Genomic DNA, 18,728 nt, shown 5'->3' with positions numbered 1-18,728 from the left:
AACTACACTACCCATAATGCAACTCTCTGATCACATGATCAATCTTTGAAAGGAAATTGCTTTGAACATTTGTGGAGAAAATGATGCTCATATCAGATTTCATGTGGTTAATTTGGTTTGACATCAACCGTAAAGAGAAGTGTTTTCTTCTGTAGAGTTGAGGTTTACCATTGCAGTTTCACTTCAGTTACACAATATAACAACTGTATATTTACAATATTACAATATTCCTAATGGTACAATAATCAAAGGAATTTATATTAGTTATTAGAATGTTATTGTTGATTTTCCAGTATAATCAGAATCAGTTTGTGTTTCATCATGTAAATATCATGTGTTTAGCGTTGCCTTCAGATCTGGCTTCTGTTGCTGGCGGTCTGGGTTCGGTTCTGCTGGTTCTGACTCTGTGTTCTGGAGCCTTCATCATCCTGAAGATGAGGAAGAGGAAATCTGGGACAGGTAACAGTTTGTTTGTGATTATAAAGTCCTGTTTTTAGTGTTGAAATTGATTTGACTTGTTCTTTTTTCCTCTATTCATGCTCCATGCAGCTTTATTTCAGCAAAACATGCAGCACAATACAGAGGTGAGTGTTCAAATCTTTACCTGTAGAAGATCAGACATACATGTTAAATGATTGTTTATTGATCAACAGAGAGAATTATCTATGTAAACTAAATGTATGTGTTGTTTTTCAGACTGACCGCATGTATGAGGAGATTCCAAACAGTGATGTCGCCACGGTAACATCTTCATCCAACCAGATGCTTGCATCTTCATCCAATCAGACGCCTGCATCACACCTCAAGAATTGCACAAATATCTCTACTGTTTACGCCACAGTAACCAATCAGCAGCCTGATTCAAACCCCAGTCACACCCACTCGACCAATCAGGTGACAGATACAGCCGGTGATTATTATGCCAATATAAAGTCTCCTAAAGCAACACAGAACAGCGGGACAGAACTGATCTACGTAACAGCAACACATCCACAAAACATCAGAACAAACGAAGGTCCGATATATTCAGTGATCAATGATAAATAAAAAAAGACTGGATTCGGCCTATTGTTTCTGACTCCCTCGATGTATCTATGGTGTGCCTACTTCCCCGGGTTCGTCGAGGTGGAGTGCACCCTCAGTATCTGCGCCCGCTAAACAGAGGGATTCAACCGGAGAGTGATCCCCCACTGCTTAGGATGGCATTACTTAAAGGTGCCCTAGAATGTGAAATTGAATTTATCTTGGCATAGTTAAATAACAAGAGTTCAGTACATGGACATGACATACAGTGAGTCTCAAACACCATAGTTTTCTCTTTCTTATTTAAATCTCGTTTTTGAAAAACACCCCTGAAAAACAGGCGAATCTCCACATAACACCGACTGTGACGCAACAGTCGGGATCATTAATATGTACGCCTCTAAAAATTTGCATATGCCAGCCCATGCTCAGTGCCAGGCGGAACTGCACAGCCGAATCATCAGAAGTTCTGCAGGTGAAGAAACAAGCAGGAGGAGGATCATAGGGAAAATGGCAGATCTATCTATAATCGGATACCGCTACAGTTTAATTCGAAGTTGTTAGTTGCTCTGCCCATTTCACCACGGACTGTTTCTCTAACCTGGAACAATATCAAGCAGCCAGGCTTCTCTCGGCGTCTCAAACGGACGAAGGGGGCAATTTCAACTAACGTTATATTCCCGCAAGCGGTAAGAAGTGATTTTATTAACGATAATTTACACTGTGTTATCTAGATCCAGCGCGATATTGTTTTTTTCCTCGAGAGACATCATGGCTTGCAAACAAGCGAACGAAGCATGGCAGTTGCTCAGTGTTTGGATGTACAAATGAACACAAAAATATTTTTTTAGCTCCTTCATCTGAGCCTCTGAAGAACCAGTGGGTTATGTGAATTTCTGATGTGTAATTGTTCAAGTTCAGACAGATAATCTTTCTCTCAAAGTCGTTCAACACTGTTTATGCATCAGTAAATCGCGTTGCAGTGATAAGATCTTAATTCACGCGATCAACAGGCTGTCATCTGCTCAATGCTGGAATAGATCTAAATACTTAAAAAACTTCTCATGATTCGTTAATCCCGATAGCTGTAATAGTAAAAACGTATAAAAGCTGTAATAGTGAAAGCTTTCCAGATAGCTCTACATGTAATGCCAGATATTTCATATGCAAGCATGTCAGCCAATCACAGCAGAGGGCAACAACACTGAAGTCTCACAGCAGACACGCCCCTTTAAACAGAGTGTTCAAATCAGGGAATGAAATCAGGCTAGGAAATATGCCTTTTATTTATAAATTATAACAAATTTTGATCTAAAAAACATACTAACATTATAAGGGCACCCCAGGAAACATTATAAAATAATAAAATAATCCATTCTACGGCACCTTTAATGTGTGGTCCTTGGTAAATAAGACTTTCATTTTACATTACTTTTTTATTTCACAGAACCTGGATTTCTTGTTTATGACGGAAACCTGGACTAAACTGGGGGACTCGAGTCCCTTTTCTGAACTTGTTCCCCAAAATTGCTCATTTTTTTAATTCTCCACGATCCTCTGGTCGTGGGGGAGGTTTGGCCGTTGTTTTTAAAAGCTCTTTTCACGGCCGCTTTATTCCGACTGACGCTTACGCGAGCTTTGAGGTTTCAAATGTCTTTAATGAACACGGAAAATCCAGTAGTATGTGCAGTTGTTTACCGGCCCCCACAGTTCAATAATTTATTTTTGAGTGAATTTGCAGACTTTCTGGTTTCAATGTAGTAACAACATATGAACAAATTTTATTGCTTGGTGATTTTAACATTCATATCTGCTGCCCCTAGTAAGCTGCTAACTAAAGATTTTTGTAATCTATTGGATTCTCTTAATTTTTCTCAATATGTACAATGTCCTACGCATGTTCATGGTCACATCCTGGACTTGGTCTTTGCTCATGGATTTCCTATCATGGATATGGAGACAGAGACAATGGGTTTTCTGATCATAAATCTGTGACTTTTACAACTGCCCTATCTCGTCGATCAAATACGAAACCTGTTCAGGCACGTTGGGTTCGTTATTTCTCATCCACAGCCAGTGAGGACTTCCACTGCCTATAATGCAGTTAATGAACTACTATCTACGAAACGGATCTATGAAAGCCCGGACGCTGACGCATATCTAAGTTTTTTCAGTAATACCTGCTTGGACATTGTCAATAACATTGCTCCTTTAAAATTTAAACGTCCTATCAAAAAATCTTCACCTTGGTTTAACGACTCTATCCGCTCACTCCGACGAAATTGTAGACGAGCAGAATACAAATGGCTCAAGGACCGACTGCAGGTGTCGTATGATATTTTAAGAGAATCTCTTCATGTTTTCCAGAAAGCTGCTAAGTCTGCCAAATCAAAATATCTTGCAGAAATTGTCTCAAAAAATCACCATAGACCAAGAATTTTATTTTCCACCATCGACTCTTTTCATCTTTTTTTGTCACAAAGACAATAAGGTTAAGACCACAAACAACGCTGAGTTCTCTTGTTTTCTCTGAAGTGCCTATTGCTCATCTACCTGGAGCATGTTCGATCCAATCTCACTACTTACTTGCAGAGATAATGTTGAACATCTAAAACCTACCTCGTGTCCAAATGATATTATTCCGTCACACTTTTTTAAGCAAATTATTGATATCTTAGGGCCTGATTTCCTATTTTTTATCAACATTTGTTTGAACACTGGTACGGTGCCGGACTAAAACATGCTTCAGTCACTCCCCTATTGAAAAAATCTAATCTTGATACATCTGATTTAAGTAATTTCAGACCAATTTCTAATCTTCCATTTATCTCGAAAATCCTGGAAATGGTTGTTCTCAATCAACTACACTCCTTTCTGAGTACAAATTCATTATATGATACTTTCCAGTCAGGACTTAGGAAACTACACAGCACCGAATCCGCTTTACTGAAAGTCACCAATGACATTATGCTGACTACAGATAATGGGAGTGCTGTTGCCCTGGTCTTTTTAGATCTTAGCTCTGCTTTTGATATGGTTGACCATTCAATTCTTATCTCTCGACTAAAGAATTTAGGCATTCACGGCACCGTTTTAAATTGGTTTCAGTCTTTTTTAACTAATAGAACATTCTCTGTATGTATTGGAAATTGCACTTCCTCAGCAGCACATCTTTCCTGTGGTGTACCACAGGGATCTATTCTAGCTCCCATATTATTCTCTTTATATCTGTTACCATTGGGTTCTATCTTTTCTAAACACGGAGTATCATTTCATTTATACGCTGACGATACCCAATTGTATTTCCCATTTAAACAAAATAATTTTCTTTAGAAGTCCTGCTTGCATGTTTTCAGGAAGTGAAGCTACTGTATGGCTGGCACAAAATTGTTTGGCTCTAAATGAGAACAAAACTGAAGTAATATTGTTTGGACCAAGTGATCGTCATGACTCCGGTATTCTAGATCTTGATGAGTTAAATCCTCATGTTACTCATGTTACTGCAAAAAATCTAGGTTTTGTGTTTGACTCAGGCCTTAAAGTGTAAATTGCAGGTTAAATTTTTCACGAAGATAATGCAATGTGTTTATTAAACATAAAGATAAGAACCACCCACCATTGTTTTTATACCAAAATGCAGAATATAATATGAAAAGTTGGCACTTTTAACAGTGGTTTTAAGCACTCCCGCTCCCTTCCACTAGATGGGGCGTGACGTCATAAGAGGAACTCACTAGTAGAGTTACTGGCATAGTCAGCTATAGATGCCTTACATAACTACAGAAAAGTTGGTTGTATGTTTTATTTGATAAAAAAATTATGGACAAAATAACTCAAGTTGTAAACATACTGATGTGTGCTGACTTCAAGGGGACCGTGATCCTGCCTGAAATGAGAATAAGCTATTCGCAAAACAAACGGGTTCAGGCACGTCAGATCAGCCGGTCGCAGGTCGAGCTGTTCCACTAAACTCCAAAACGCGTTCACCTCACGGCAGCACATACTCTCCCCTGCTGATTCAATTGGGTGGCATAGCCCACACAAACACAGTGATGGGGACATCGATCTCTCTTTTTCTTTTCTGACAATAAACATCGCTAATTAAATCGTGAGAAATTGATAAAGCGTGGATTGAGGAAGGGTATTACATGACGTTTAAGGCGTCGATGAGACTAGCGATTGGTGCCTGTGCAGTGTGTGCATCTCTACAGCTCTGATTTGGACTGACACCATGTAAGTAAATAATGTCTTCAGTTGTCCCTCCTTGCTATTCTACATGACGGCAAGATTTTGAAAAGATTGGCTTGTTCCCTTATATTATCCGGGTTAAGTTTGCACCAGGCTAGCCTAGACTAGCTCTAACGTAGCTACTCACCAGGACACCTGGCCAACCCTCCACTCATTCTCCTCACACCAAGCATTAATAACTCTTTGAGTGCCATGGCTCCTGGCAATTTCCTCCCTGACCGGTTAAAAATTGTAGGGCTGTGGTCCATAAAGAATTTGATGGTTTCCTACATCCTCAGTCGTTCTCCAAATAGCCATAATACAGTGGGAATCTAGCAGAGTATGGGTTGCGAGTGCCTCTTATGACGTCATCATTACTGCAAAAACACGCTACCTTTGAAGAAACCCCAATAAATGTTATTTTAACGCATTTTAAGACAGAAATAATTAAATATATACATATAGAGCACTTTAATTTACACATTAATTGGCTGTGGTGGTTAACCTGCAATTTACACTTTAAGTTTGATCAGCAAATTAACTCCGTCGTTAAATCTTGCTTTTTCACTTATGGCATCTTGCAAAAGTCAAATCTTTTCTCTCTCCAAAGAATTTTGAAATAGTTGAAATAATTTTGTCTAGTAACCTTGGATTACTCTCTGTGCGTAGATCGAGACTGAAACATCGAGGTGACCGAGACTTTTGCAGTAGCAGGCCCCAAATTATGGATTAGCCTACCACTATCAATCCAGAATAGTTTCGTCATTTGCCACCTTTAAATCGAAGCTTAAAAAACACTTTCTTAATGTGGATCCTTAATGCACTCTCTTAACCTTCAATTGTATTGTACTCAATGTATTATTTATTCTATTGCTTGTAACTGTATCGATTGCTCTTGTAATTTTATTATATTGTATTATCCTTGTACTGACTATTGTCCTGTTCAGCACTTTGGTCAACCATGGGTTGTTTTTAAAAGTGCTTTACAAATAAATAATGAATGAATGAATGAATGTTGAGAGAGGTGCGAGATAAAAAATAAAGCACTTTAATTGGAATGATTTTAGCTTGTGTGTGATTTATCGAGGGCACGGGTCGGGTAACGGGCCAAATATGAATGGGTCTGGGCGGGTGCGGATTTAATTTTGATATTGTCACGGGTGACGGGTCGGATCTGGTGCTGAACTTTGCGGGTACGGGCGGGGGCGGGTCTCCAAAAATGGACCCGTGCAGGACTCTGCCTCATCTACAGTTCAATAAAGTTATTAAAAATGTAAAATACAGCAGCAACCAGCGATTATGAGGCAATTCACACAAGAGGCAACATTAAGAAAGCAGAGAATCAGAGCAATGATGAAGTTTAAGTGCAAAAGGCAGTAGCTTTGACAAGATATTGTATAAAACACTACACAGCTCTTTATATCTTCTCAGGCTCCTTCAGGACATGATCACACAAACCAAGTTTCGTAATAACATCCTATTGAGTTCATAAAATACATCATATTACTACACAATTGTAAATGGCCAACATGGGAAAGTTGGGTGTCATTCAGCTTGATATTAAACTATTGAAGGTCAAACTATTTATAGGCAAAAATATCAATTTTCCATTATCCGCCAACACTAGGTGGCGCTGTGCCGAAACTCCTCACGTTCCCTCAGGGTAAGATGGCTGTAGAGGTGCAGGTTTGACATCAGTTTGTTGGCCAAATCTTGGAAGCGAGTTGCATTTTAGCACTTCTGGTTTCATCGTCCCGAAGTCAATGGGTTTTTGAAATGGGTTTTGTTTAAATGGCTGAAATAAGGTCTGTGGTGAACACAAGCTCAAGACACGCTTTATTCTACGACATAAAATACATCAGTATTTCCCCACTCGTGATTTATTGAAGGTGTTTCTTGTCTTGAAAAAGGCGGTTGCTAACAAGTGTCTAAATGTGACGACAGAGTCAGTCGAGGAGATTAAACGTCATCAGCCGAACATGTAAACTCAGTGCGCTTTTACAGCATCGATATGCTTATCATTGAGATTTTATAAACTATTCTAACTCAAACCTTCAGGGAAAATGTTTCTAGATCAAACTGAAAGAGTTTTCTGAAGTTTAGTGATGTGTGACCGTGATGTAGTTCATTTATAGCCTACCTTTAGCTTTTCACTTCTGGCGACTGCATTTAGGCTTCAATATTCATAAAAGTTGTGTTCATCTGAAACATGTGTGTATCATGAACTTTTGTTGATCACAGAGCTTGTTTTTTGTGATAATCCAGAAGCCTATGGGAAAATCCTATTGTGTTTTTGTCGAGGGAATCAGTGTGATGTGAACTGCCGGCTGGACTACAAGTGTTCTTTCTTATGACGATGAACACAGGAAGAGAACTGATACTGGAGAAGTTGTTATATATTTTAATATTTTATTTTTATCTCATCATTTATATTTAATACTGTATGTCCTAGAAGAGTTGTTCACTGGAACGCTGTGTGAAACACTCATATTTTACACACTGTGTAAATGTCACAGATCCTCATTCCCTCTTATAATGAAGTGGATCATCTCTTCCTCACAGAGTAAAACACTGCTTATATATTTAATAAAGTTTGGTGAATCATCACTGATGTCCTGTAGAGCTGATGTGGTAAGAGACACAGAAGGGGAAGGAAATATATATTTCAGTTGCTGACGCACATTATTCACTCAGTACGGAAGAGAACGACAGTATCGTTTGTCACACAGAATTTGGTCTTTTATTTAAGCGAAACGCTTGTCAAATTTCATCATGTTGGACGTCCTGCTGCTCTTTTCCAGCATCTGTACAGGTGAGTTTGAGACTCTCAGCTCTTTTACACAGAGTTTGACATCTTCTCTTGTTTTTCCTCTGTTATCACATGATCATCAGACTCATATGGATGATATTTGTCAGTTATTATTCTGGCCTGCTTATGTCTCTTGCTCACACATAACAGCTCTATATAATGATATTTGTGTTTTCAGCTGTTGTTGTTGGAGCTCCACAGACAATTACTGGATACAGAGGAGAGAGAGTTGACATCAGATGCTCATATGAATATGGATATGAATCAAATTCAAAGTATTTTTGTAAAGGGGAGTGTAACTATGGAAATAAAAACATCATGGTTAAATCAAGATCTCGAGCTAAAGACAAGAGATTCTTTCTGACTGATGACAAGAAGACCAGAGTTTTCACCGTCACCATCACTGATCTGAGAACAGAGGATGGAGGCCAATACTGGTGTGTTGTGGAGAGGGCTTTGCCTTTGACTGATGTCTATTCAGAGATTGTGTTGCAGGTTAAACTGGGTAAGTGATTACATTTGTTAATAGCAGAAATGAACTGCATGGAAACAAGCTGAGAGTGAGAGATCAAGTCATTAATCTTGTACAACCCCAGATCCAGAAAAGTTGGATAATTTTGTAAAATGCAAAACAAATGAAGAATCTGTGATTTGTTAATTCTGTTTTAACTTTATTTTACTGACAAAAGTACAAAGAAAAGATTTCCCATGTTTTGGTCACACTTTATATTAGGGTCCAATTGTCACTATAACTATGACTTGGTAGTGCGTTAAAGTGACTTTACTGGATTTCTTTGACACAACAAGAAACAGAGTGATTAAAATTGATTGTATGTATTTTAAATGAACTTCAGTGTCAGTGTTTTAAGTTGATCTTTCCTGTGACCCTTCAGGTAATAAGACCACTGAAGTTTCAACCATCAGCCCTTCTTCAAAAACACCGTCATCTTTCAGTACAACAGAACTGAGTCCACAATCAGGTCAGTTCCTCTGTCTGTCGCTCTTTATGACTCTTATTTCTTGAATATTGTGCTTCTAAATGTACTTGAAGTCATTTATATATATTAGATGATTCCTTTGAGATTAAATGTGTTAAAGTTGTTGAAGACTGAAGGTTCAGTCCTCAGATGTTTGCTCCCGGTTATTAAAATGTACAAATTGCTTTGGATAAGAGTGTCTTTAGAATGAACATTAAACTATTTTCAGTTGAGAGTAATCAGTGTAAATCAATAAACGTTTGTTCATATTCACATGATGTGAATGGTTTGTGTGTGAATGTAGAGCTTTAGAGTTTATATGTGTTCATGTTCTCACTGCATGATTCACAGTCACTGGTGTTTCTCTCTGTCAGAGACTCATCAAATAGAAACTGAAACAACAAGAACAACAACAGGAATTACTACAGTTCAACTCTATCAGACAAACACTTGTAAGAAGACAAACTACACTACCCATAATGCAACTCTCTGATAACATGATCACTCTTTGAAAGGAAATTGCTTTGAACATTGTACTCGTGTGGTTAACTTGCTTTGACATCAACCACAGACTGCAGCGTTTCCTTCTGAAGAGTTGAGGTTCACCATTGCAGTTTCACTTCAGTTACACAATATTATATTCTATTGTACTATAATACAAATTATTTATATAAATGATAAGAATGTTATTGTTCACTTAACAGTAATATCAGAATCAGCATTGTGTTTTATACAATATAATACGTACAGATCTGGCTTCTGTTGCTGGCGGTCTGGGTTCGGTTCTGCTGGTTCTGACTCTGTGTTCTGGAACCTTCATCATCCTGAAGAAGAGGAAGAGGAAATCTGGGACAGGTAACAGTTTGTTTGTGATTATTATTGTTATTATTTAGTTTTATTTTAGTGTGTAAATTGACTGACTCTCTATTTTCATGCAGCTTTATTTCAGCAAAACATGCAGCACAATACAGAGGTGAGTGTTCAAATCTTTACCTGTAGAAGATCAGACATACATGTTAAATGATTGTTTATTGATCAACAGAGAGAATTATCTACATAAACTATTCAATTATTGATGTATGTGTTGTTTTTCAGACTGAACGCATGTATGAGGAGATTCCAAACAAAGACGTCGCCGTGGTAACATCTTCATCCAATCAGACACCTGCATCTTCATCCAATCAGACGCCTGCATCACACCTCAACAACTGTACAGAAGTCTCTACTCTTTACGCCACAGTAACCAATCGCCAGCCTGATTCAAACCCCAGTCACACCCACTCGACCAATCAGGTGACAGATACAGCCGTTGATTATTATGCCAATATAAAGTCTCCTGAAGCAACACAGGACAGCGGGACAGAACTGATCTACGTAACAGCAACACATCCACAAAACATCACAACAAATGAGGGTCCGATATATTCAGTGATCAAACATAAATGAAAAATACTCTCAAAATTTGGTAAAATCTACATTGTTTTAAATATTCAAACTTTTGTCACACTTTTATGTACAAAACACAGTTTATAAAGTGTATAATGTATACATAAAGTTAATATATAACTTAATATATAACAAACAATAAAGAAACATTGTTTGAATGGCCGTCAATGGAGAAAGATGCTGTTGAAGCCGTATAGTGTAGTTTCAACATCTACCAGCAGGGGGTAATGGGTTAATATGACATCTACCAGCAGGGGGTAATGGGTTAATATGACATCAACCAGCAGGGGTTAATGGAGTTAATATGACATCTACCAGCAGGGGTTAATGGGTTAATATGACATCTACCAGCAGGGGTTAATGGGTTAATATGGCATCTACCATCAGGGGTTAATGGGTTAATATGACATCAACCAGCAGGGGTTAATGGAGTTAATATGACATCTATCAGCAGGGGTTAATGGGTTAATATGACATCTACCAGCAGGGGTTAATGGGTTAATATGGCATCTACCATCAGGGGTTAATGGGTTAATATGACATCTACCAGCAGGGGTTAATGGGTTAATATGACATCTACCAGCAGTGGTTAATGGGTACTTGCTACTAAACCTCAACAACTTGTCAAGAACAGTATAGATTTGATTAGATTTCAATTGAGAATTTAAAGGGGTGGTAAAATGCCCTTTGCGTATTTGAGTATTTGATGTCCCCAGAGTGTGTGTGTGAAGTTTTAGCTCAAAATACCCCACAGATATTTTTATATAGCATGTTAAAATTGCCACTTTTTGAGGGTGAGCAAAAACGCACCGTTTTTGTGTCTGTCCCTTTAAATGCAAATGAGCTGCTGCTCCCAGCATACACTGTAAAAAAGAATACATTGATTTTATTAATATCTAATTAATAAAAATGAGGCAACAGATTACAAGCAATATTATTAATTCAATTTAACAAATTAGAATTGAGTAATAATTAATCAAATGAATTCCTTAAAAGTTAACCATTTAAAATGAGTAAAATTTACAAAATATATTTTATTGCCAACATTGAAGACACCTGATGTTAACAAGCAGAATCACTGAAGGAGAAAACCATAATTAAAGTCACCATTGTGGAGATCAGTGTGTGTTTTAGTTGGGCTCTTGACCCTTAAATTATTAACTTTAAGTTTCGTTTGGCTGCTGTACATGAGTTATAACAGCCAGATGAACAAATAGAAAAGGTGATTTGATGGTGTTGGTTGTGTTTTAACATAATCATTATTTCACAATCATTTGACCTGAATCACTGAACTCATATAGAGTCCAATTTATGAGTTAGATTTACTTTATTAATTATAGCAGTACTGGCCTTGTACGGCATAATATTTTTAACTTTTACAATGTAAATCAAATAATTTCTAAAAAGTTTCTCTTACATAAAAAGGAGACACACAGACATCAATAATCAGCCTGTGAATCTCAACAATGGTGACATTTATAAAGCATGTTGCAGTGCATTCTGGGTTCCACCAATCAAAACTCATTCATGGCTCCCATCATGCATTGCGGTATGAATAAATAATGAGCTAAAAAAAAAAAAAAAAAAAACATATTTATTTATTTTTTATTATTGATTTGATCATTTGGATTTCATTGAAAAGGCTATAAATATTACACTGCTGTAATTAATAAAGTTAACTTAACTCATAAATTGGACTCTATATGAGTTCAGTGATTCAGGTCTAATGATTGTGAAATAACGATTATGTTAAATCACAACCAACACCATCAAATCACCTTTTCTCTTTGTTCATCTGGCTGTTATAACTCATGTACAGCAGCCAAACAAAACTTAAAGTTAATAATTTAAGGTTCAAGAGCCCAACTAAAACACACACTGATCTCCACAATGGTGACTTTAATTATGGTTTTTTCCTTCAGTGATTCTGCTTGTTAACACCAGGTGTCTTCAATGTTGGCAATAAAAGATATTTTGTAAATTTTACACATTTTAAATGGTTAACTTTTAAGGAATTCATTTGATTAATTTTTACTCAATTCTAATTTGTTAAATTTAATTAATAATATTGCTTGTAATCTGTTGCCTCATTTTTATTAATTAGATAATAATAAAATCAATGTATTCTTTTTTACAGTGTAGAGGGCGGAGGTTCAATTACCTCCCCACACAGACATGCACTGAAAATTTCAAAAACTTTTAGCCTTTTATGTTCAAACCGGAGTCAGAGAATGATGGAGAGACTCAAGAAGAAGTGACAACATGTAGAAGCAACAGGACATTTCTGAATGGTTAGTTGATGAATTTATGCAGCTTATGTGGAGTTATCTTCCAGTCATTGATTAGCATATTCTGTCTTGATAATCTATAAATTGTGTTCAGGGGCGGGGTTTATGTAAATTTTAGGGTTTGTGATGTCACTAACCCTGGAGGAATGTCGTGTAGTCCCTGCCAGACGTTTGTTGTAGTCCTTAAAAAGCAATTTCTTTAAAAGCAAATATCTCCCTTTGCTTTGAACTTTGAGCGTTGTAACTTTGCAGATGTTGTTTATGCTCAAACAGCAACATTACACACCAACTAAAGTTAGAAAAGTGAAATCATAATCAACCATCCCTTTAAATCACTTATAATTGTGTTGTAAGATTTGTGGAGATGCTGTACATGTAATAGATTTACAACAAAAGCTTTTTTTCTAAAATACAGTTACACACCTAAAGGAATGGAAAGGTCAGTGTTTTCAAGTTTCACTTTATTTATCCTTAGAAAGGAAATTTAGTGTGCAGCAGGATATCTAAAAACAAGACAAGATAAGAGCACCACCAGATGCCAACAACATTATAAAACACAACACAGGACACACATCAACACAACATCAACACAACAACGGAGACACTACTTCCCCAAAAACCAATGACAGAAACCAATACAATACACCATCAGAGTGTCATAATGAACAATGACAAAAATATAAAAATATACTATATAAAATAATTCATAAGATATCACCTAAGTGAATTCATAGTCCTAATAGCCACAGGAATAAAAGAATCCCTGGCACGTCTGGTTCTTAACATGGGTAGCCTAAAACGGCGACCTGAGGGGAGCAAATTAAACTCCCCAAAAAGTGGGTGATCAGAACAATTTAAAATGTGGTTAGCCTTACCCCGGACCCGTTTATCATATATATGTTGCAGCTGTGGTAGCTGTACCCCAACCACCTTAGAGGCAACATTTACCAGCCTAACTAGCTTATGCTTGTTGATCATTGAAAGGCCACTGTACCACGCCACAATACAAAATGTCAAGACTGATTGAATAAAACACTGGTAAAACAAAGTCATCAGAGTCCTACACACGCTAAATGATTTCATCTTCCTCAAGAAGAAAAGTCTCTGTTGGGCCTTTTTACAGGCAGCAACTGTGTTGCTCTCAAAAGATAGTTTGCTGTCAATGATGGTTCCTAAATATTTATATTCATCTACTGTCTCAACATTCATATTCTGAATAACAGTTTCTGAAACATTGTGCTGTAATCTACGAAAATCAATAATCATGTCCTTTGTCTTGGAAACGTTAATAGACAGATAAAAGTTGTCACACCACTCAATAAAATCATCAACTACAGGGCCATGCCCATCCTCATCATTATTCAAAAGGCTCACTATAACAGTATCATCTGCAAATTTCACACAGTGCCTATTCTCATACTTGCTCCTACAGTCATTCGTATATAGAATAAAAAGCAAAGGTGAAAGAACACAGCCCTGCGGAGAGCCTGTGGAGGTAAGGGGTTTTTGAGGATGAAACACCATTTACCCTAACACACTGCGACCTGTTCGACAGAAAATCCAGAATCCAGCCAATTAAATTAGAGTTCAAGTTAAAAAGAGACTGAAGTTTCTCAGCCAACAAGAAGGGCTGAATAGTATTAAATGCTGAAGAGAAATCAATAAAAAGGAGCCTCACATGAGTTTTTGAGGATTCCAGATGTTGATAAAGGAAATTTAACAATGTAAGTATTGCATCCTCAACACCTCTACTAGGCCTGTAAGCAAACTGGAGAGGATCTAACTGATCCTCTACCTGCTTCAGTAACTCCTGCTTAATCAACTTCTCAAAAGTCTTCATCACCAATGAGGTGAGAGCTACAGGTCGAAAGTCATTTAAGACCTTAGGGTTCTTACACTTAGCTACAGGAATAATTGTAGAATGTTTCCAAATCTTTGGCACTGTTTGCGTCTGAAGTGATTGAGTAAAAATGACTTTAAAGATCTCACTTAACTGACCAGCACAAGACTTAAGGACTCGACCACTGATGTTGTCAGGGCCAGGACTTTTCCTAACATTAGTTAGTTCAAATAATGATTTGACCTTAAAAACATCAATATCAAAATCAGGAATACAATCATTAACCAAATTATCACACATGTGACTGATTTGTTCACTAAAATCACTGTTAGAAAATCGCATATAAAAACTGTTTAATTCATTAGCTAGCTGCTCATCAGAATCAAAACCATTTAATGACACAGTGCTAGTGCCTTTGTGTAGACCTGTCATTAGCTTCATTCCATTCCACACAGATCTGAGATCAGACTCACTGAATTTAGACTCAATTTTCCTTTTATACTGAAGTTTAGCCTTTACTATTTCAGCTCGCACAACCTTTCTAATTGCAGCATATGCACTTTTATCACCACTATTAAAAATAGTCCTCTTTTCCCTTAACAGATGTTTCAGTTCTTTAGATATCCAGGGCTTATTATTAGGATAGGAAACAACTGTCTTAGTTGGGATCACACTGTCCACACAGAAAGAGATGTAACTGCATACTGCATCAGTCAGTTCATCAATGTTGTTGGAAGAGTCTTGAAAAACAGACCAATCGGTACAGTCAAAGCAGCCCTGCAGGGCCAAAGTGCTCTCCTCGTTCCACACCTGTACCACACGTGCCTGCACTTTGACTCTATGTAGCACAGGTCTGTATGTGGGCAAAAGATGCACCACATTATGATCAGAGAATCCTATAGGAGGACCTGCAACAGACTTATAGGCTCCCTTGATAGAGCCATAGCAGAGATCCAAAAGTCTGTTCCCCCGAGTGGGACAGGTGACATACTGGGTGAAACTGCTCAGCGACTTTTTACAGTTAACATGATTAAAATCACCAAGAAAGAAGCACGGGGCATCAGGAGAGATAGATTGTAATTTTTGAGCTACTGAAAAAATGACATCAGAAGCGGATTTTATATCTGCTCTTGGGTGGATGTACACTACTGTCAAGAATATTTGGGGAAATTCTCTAGGCAGATAGAATGGTCTAACAGACACCGACAACAGCTCGATGTCCGGTAAACAAATCCGATCGCGCACAGTGGCGCCGTTGCACCACTTTGAATTGATGTACAGGCAAACACCTCCGCCGTGACGCTTCCCCGTCGTCTCCGGGTCACGGTCCAAACGGATCGGAACCCCATAACCATCGATGTTCACGGTAGAATCCAGGTCAGTGTCAGACAGCCACGTCTCAGTGAAAGCCATCACACAAGCGTCCCTGAACTCACGCAAAGAGGCCACACACGTTTGCAGTTCATCAGTCTTATTCCTTAAGGACTGGACATTAGCCAGCAATATCGTTGGTAGGGGAAGACGTTTCTTTACCATTAGTTTTCTTAATCGTTGCCGCACTCCACCACGTTTCCCTCTTTTCCTGATTTGTTTACCAGGTGTAACCGGACGCCTAGAACTTTGAATGGGAGCATTGTCACAGACTAAAAAGTCAAAACAATCAAGCCCGCGACTTAATAGCCGAGTTGCATCTAGGTCCACCACATAATTGCTTGATTTAAATCCCAGGAGAAAATCCCTTGTGTATTGTATCCTGTCGGGCTTCACAAACAAACCCCGAGCGATGTTCAGCACGATTGTCAAAAGTAGGAAGAAGAATATCTCCATTGTTGGGCCCGATAAGCACAGCAGAAGAAATAAATAAATAATAACGTTGTAGTTTAAACATAAAAAATCGTAACAATGTACTACGGACAACAAACAAACACAGACACCTGCTACCGGGTCGCCTGCAATTGAGCCGCGCCCCGGAAGTGTGTCTTTCATACATGCACTTAGTCTGTCACATCAGTCATTATGAAGTCTTCAGCAGGTTAACGTTAGACTGCATCACTTTGCCGTGATCTAGTTTGTTTCTGTCCCCTCAGTGATGCAATAAAGATGTATTAAAGTGGAATATTGGTTCATTTTCTCATGTTGTCCATCAGAGGTCAGTGTGGAGGGAATCAGTTGTTTTATTTCCTCAAGACTTTTCTTCAGACACAAATTAATATGTTTATTTCCACATTTTGAATGTGGTGCAGCCAATGAAAACCATAGGCAGGCATTATGCAAATGTGTTACTGCGTTACGTGTCACAGAAGTGAGACTGGAGTTACTGACGACTCGTTTAGGTGCTTCAGAGTCGATTCTTTCTTTTGGAGACAGTAACTTATTTATCGTGCACTTTCGACTTCAGATCTTTGCAGACCGTTTACATTCACCGACAGCTCTATTACACACTGCATGAGAGGAACATTCGAACAAGCATAATAGAGGCACTTTAACTAACTAATTAACTGAAGTTTCCTGTGACTGTAGATCAAAGACACTGGACGTCACTGTAATCCAGAGGACAAGGACACACAAACAACAGTGGTTTACATCAGCTGTGTTTCCTCAACCAACACCACAACACAAATGAGCTCATTTTAACTAATAAGCCTATTATATAATAAACGTTCATAAACATATTAAGAACCATGAGAAAGCTTCATCCTTCTCATAATTTTCATTGTTGTACTGAAATTGGGTCCTCCTCACCAATCTCGTTTCGTCTTTTCTATTCATAATTCAGAAAGACCAGATTCATTATGACTTGATTATGGTCTTGTTAAATGTAATTATCAGTCCTGTAGCAGTGTTATATTTGATCCTGATATGTTTACAGCTGACATACAGAAATATGGATCATAGAAATAAGGTAAATGTATTCGTTGTTTAAAGCTGAATCTTCATGTGATGTTTATATTCTTTAGTTTAATGGACACATTTCACCATGTTATTCTGAATTGCATGTAAGCATACATTTAGTTTCATTATTATTATTTTCAGAGGTGGAAAGTCCAGGGGTCAGAAAGTAAAAGTCCTGCCATATATTTATTCCACCCATGAACTCACACAGCAAAAACTCCAGTTTTAAATGAACTCTCCTGGGAGTTTATTTGGCTCCAGACTCAAGAGTGTTAAAGTTAATGAGATAATTTAGTGATTGATTGAGTGATGATTGAGCATTATTGAAGACACCTGATGTTAACAAGCAGAATCACCAAAGGAGAAAATCTCTCTTCTTTTAGTTGCCATTATGGTGATCAGTGTTGGCTTTAGTTGGGCTCTTGAACCTTAAACTGTTAACGTTAGATTTTGTTTGGCTGTTGTATCTGAGTTATAACTCTCAGATGAACAAAGAGCTAAGCTGAACAGGTGGTGTTGTTTTGACATAATCATAATTCTGGACTTTCCACCTCTGATTATTTTGTATGTCTATAGTTATTAATGTGTATATGGATTTGTCTGGTTAGTTTCATCTGTTCGCTCCTGCTGGTTGATGTTGTAACTACAATAATCTGCAGCCAAAGAGCGCACTTCTCCATTCATGACCATCAGAAGAAGCCGCATATTCTGATAAATCATTGAAAACAACGTATAAATGCCACAGATTTTTGGAGGATCTTTAAAACAACTGCTATTGAGATGATTAACTAATGAATAACTTTATCATTATAATACTAGGAGGCCTTTAGCTTCAGTTAATCATGTGATGTTTGTAGCATTACTGGGCAAACAGGAAGTGAAACTACAGCCACAGGAAGAGCTTTGAGGCTTCAGCTAAACACACTACATTTCCCACAATGCAACTCTTCTCAGAGCTTATATGATGGAGAAACAGTGTTTGGCAACGATTGTTTCCTTAAAATGTTTTACTTTTTTTTTCATAAGCGCTTAACATGTAATTAACATGTTTTGAAATTGGTGTATAAGAAAAAAAGTATGCTTGTGACTATTATGATTATTCTTTTATGGTTATTTTGCAGGATTAATCCTTTCAAAGATATTATTCTTGTATTAATTAATTTATGAATAATCTTTTTTTGTCTATTGTATATTTTGATATAATATACTCATCCTATTCAAACCAG

At 37.6% G+C, this 18,728-nt stretch overlaps 3 protein-coding genes across 3 annotated transcripts in view; 1 reads left to right on the top strand and 2 right to left on the bottom strand.

Moving 5' to 3' along the window:
* The window catches only part of LOC311077688 (B-cell receptor CD22-like), a 271,893-nt gene that overhangs the window by 218,707 nt on the left and 34,458 nt on the right, over nucleotides 1-18,728 (bottom strand). The gene's annotated exons all lie outside the window — the stretch shown is intronic.
* LOC311077728 (uncharacterized protein) lies at nucleotides 7,957-10,497 on the top strand. The gene is made up of 7 exons (XM_084106341.1): nucleotides 7,957-8,062; nucleotides 8,238-8,564; nucleotides 8,953-9,039; nucleotides 9,411-9,488; nucleotides 9,787-9,891; nucleotides 9,975-10,009; nucleotides 10,132-10,497. The coding sequence occupies exons 1-7, from the start codon at nucleotides 8,023-8,025 to the stop codon at nucleotides 10,480-10,482; spliced, it is 1,023 nt and encodes a 340-aa protein (XP_083962467.1). The 5' UTR covers nucleotides 7,957-8,022; the 3' UTR covers nucleotides 10,483-10,497.
* LOC311069449 (polymeric immunoglobulin receptor-like) overlaps nucleotides 13,242-18,728 on the bottom strand; it is a gene marked incomplete at its 3' end in the record, with an annotated part of 18,694 nt that continues 13,207 nt past the window's right edge. The window contains exons 7-10 of the mRNA XM_084092629.1: nucleotides 15,890-16,036; nucleotides 15,285-15,463; nucleotides 14,517-14,627; nucleotides 13,242-13,273 (exon numbers count right to left, since the gene is read on the bottom strand). Coding sequence (XP_083948755.1) covers nucleotides 13,242-13,273; nucleotides 14,517-14,627; nucleotides 15,285-15,463; nucleotides 15,890-16,036 — 469 coding nt within the window. The remainder of the gene's footprint in view (nucleotides 13,274-14,516; nucleotides 14,628-15,284; nucleotides 15,464-15,889; nucleotides 16,037-18,728) is intronic.

The sequence above is a fragment of the Abramis brama genome (assembly GCF_963993115.1).
Source record: "Abramis brama genome assembly, chromosome: 2".
Taxonomy (NCBI): Eukaryota; Metazoa; Chordata; class Actinopteri; order Cypriniformes; family Leuciscidae; genus Abramis; species Abramis brama.
This window is presented reverse-complemented; position numbering and strand designations above follow the sequence as displayed.

Excerpts from the sequence above, each read along its gene's own strand:
- LOC311077728 (XM_084106341.1), top strand. The coding sequence starts at position 8,023 with ATGTTGGACGTCCTGCTGCTCTTTTCCAGCATCTGTACAG. Across the intron at positions 8,063-8,237 it reads CTTTTCCAGCATCTGTACAG|CTGTTGTTGTTGGAGCTCCA; the intron begins GTGAGTTTGAGA and ends TTGTGTTTTCAG. Across the intron at positions 10,010-10,131 it reads ACATGCAGCACAATACAGAG|ACTGAACGCATGTATGAGGA; the intron begins GTGAGTGTTCAA and ends GTTGTTTTTCAG.